General features: G+C 33.3%; 1 protein-coding gene across 1 annotated transcript; it reads left to right on the forward strand.

Moving 5' to 3' along the window:
* Positions 1-6: 6 nt before the first annotated feature.
* LOC100571221 lies at positions 7-1129 on the forward strand. Its single transcript, XM_003241038.3, has 4 exons — positions 7-303; positions 371-475; positions 538-1030; positions 1098-1129. Exons 1-4 carry the CDS (start codon positions 135-137, stop codon positions 1108-1110), a joined length of 780 nt encoding a protein of 259 aa, XP_003241086.1. The 5' UTR covers positions 7-134; the 3' UTR covers positions 1111-1129.

Genomic DNA, 1129 nt, shown 5'->3' on the forward strand with positions numbered 1-1129 from the left:
GAGGAAAAAGGCGAAGAATGCGTTTGAGAAGGACTTTTTTAAACTTATGAATAACGCTGTATCTGGTATGCAACTTTATTTATATAGGTATATATAAACATTTTTACTGATATTTTATTTTTCTAGGTAAAACAATGCAGTCTATAAGGAAGGAAATGAAGATGGAGTTGGTGTCATGTGAGAGGAGGTTACAAAAATTGATTAATAAGTGTACGTTCAAGCACTGTACAACCTACAACGAGAACCTGAACGCTGTCGCTTTGGAGAACAAAATTATAAAATTTGACAAACCTATATATATTGGTAAATATACTTTTTTAAATTACATTTTTATCATTTATTAATATATATATATATATATTATTTACAGGATTTGCTGTATTAGATATTAGCAAAACGTTAATGTATGATTACCACTACAATGTCATGCAGAAACATTATGGAGAGAAGATAAAGCTTATGTACACTGACACAGGTAAATATACTAAAACTACATTCATATAATATATATTTATTTAATATCATTTTTTTTTCCAGATTCACTAGTGTATCATGTTCAGACAGAAGATTTTTATGTGGACTTGGCGGCTAACCACAGCTTGTTGGGTAGGATGGATACTGCTAACCTGTCCATTGACCATCCGTGTTATGTGGCAGAAAGAAAGAAGACTCCGGGCTTCTTCTCCGACGATGTGGACGGGGATATTATTACTGAGTTCTGTGCGTTGAGGGCCAAGTCGTATGCCTATAATATATATGCTGTAGAGGGCAGAGTAGGAGGAGAAAATATCAAGGTGAAGAGTATCAGAGCTCATGTGGTTAAAAACCATATGACTCTTGAAGACCATAGAAAGTGCCTGTTTGGAGAAGTTGGACTGGAGTTGAATAGAGACAATGTATCGATACGATCATTTAATCACCAGCTTATGACGATAAAGACCAGGAAGCTAACGTACAACAGCTATGATGATAAGAGGGTGGTGTTAGAGGGCAAAATAAACACACTAGCCCATGGTCATTATAGTATAGAGTAAGTTATTACAATTATATATATATTTTTAAATTATTATACTGATTTTACTTTTTTAATTTTATAGGGAAGATGATTAGCCTGAATTAGAGATCATAA

This window comes from Acyrthosiphon pisum, chromosome A1 (assembly GCF_005508785.2).
Source record: "Acyrthosiphon pisum isolate AL4f chromosome A1, pea_aphid_22Mar2018_4r6ur, whole genome shotgun sequence".
Classification (NCBI taxonomy): Eukaryota; Metazoa; Arthropoda; class Insecta; order Hemiptera; family Aphididae; genus Acyrthosiphon; species Acyrthosiphon pisum.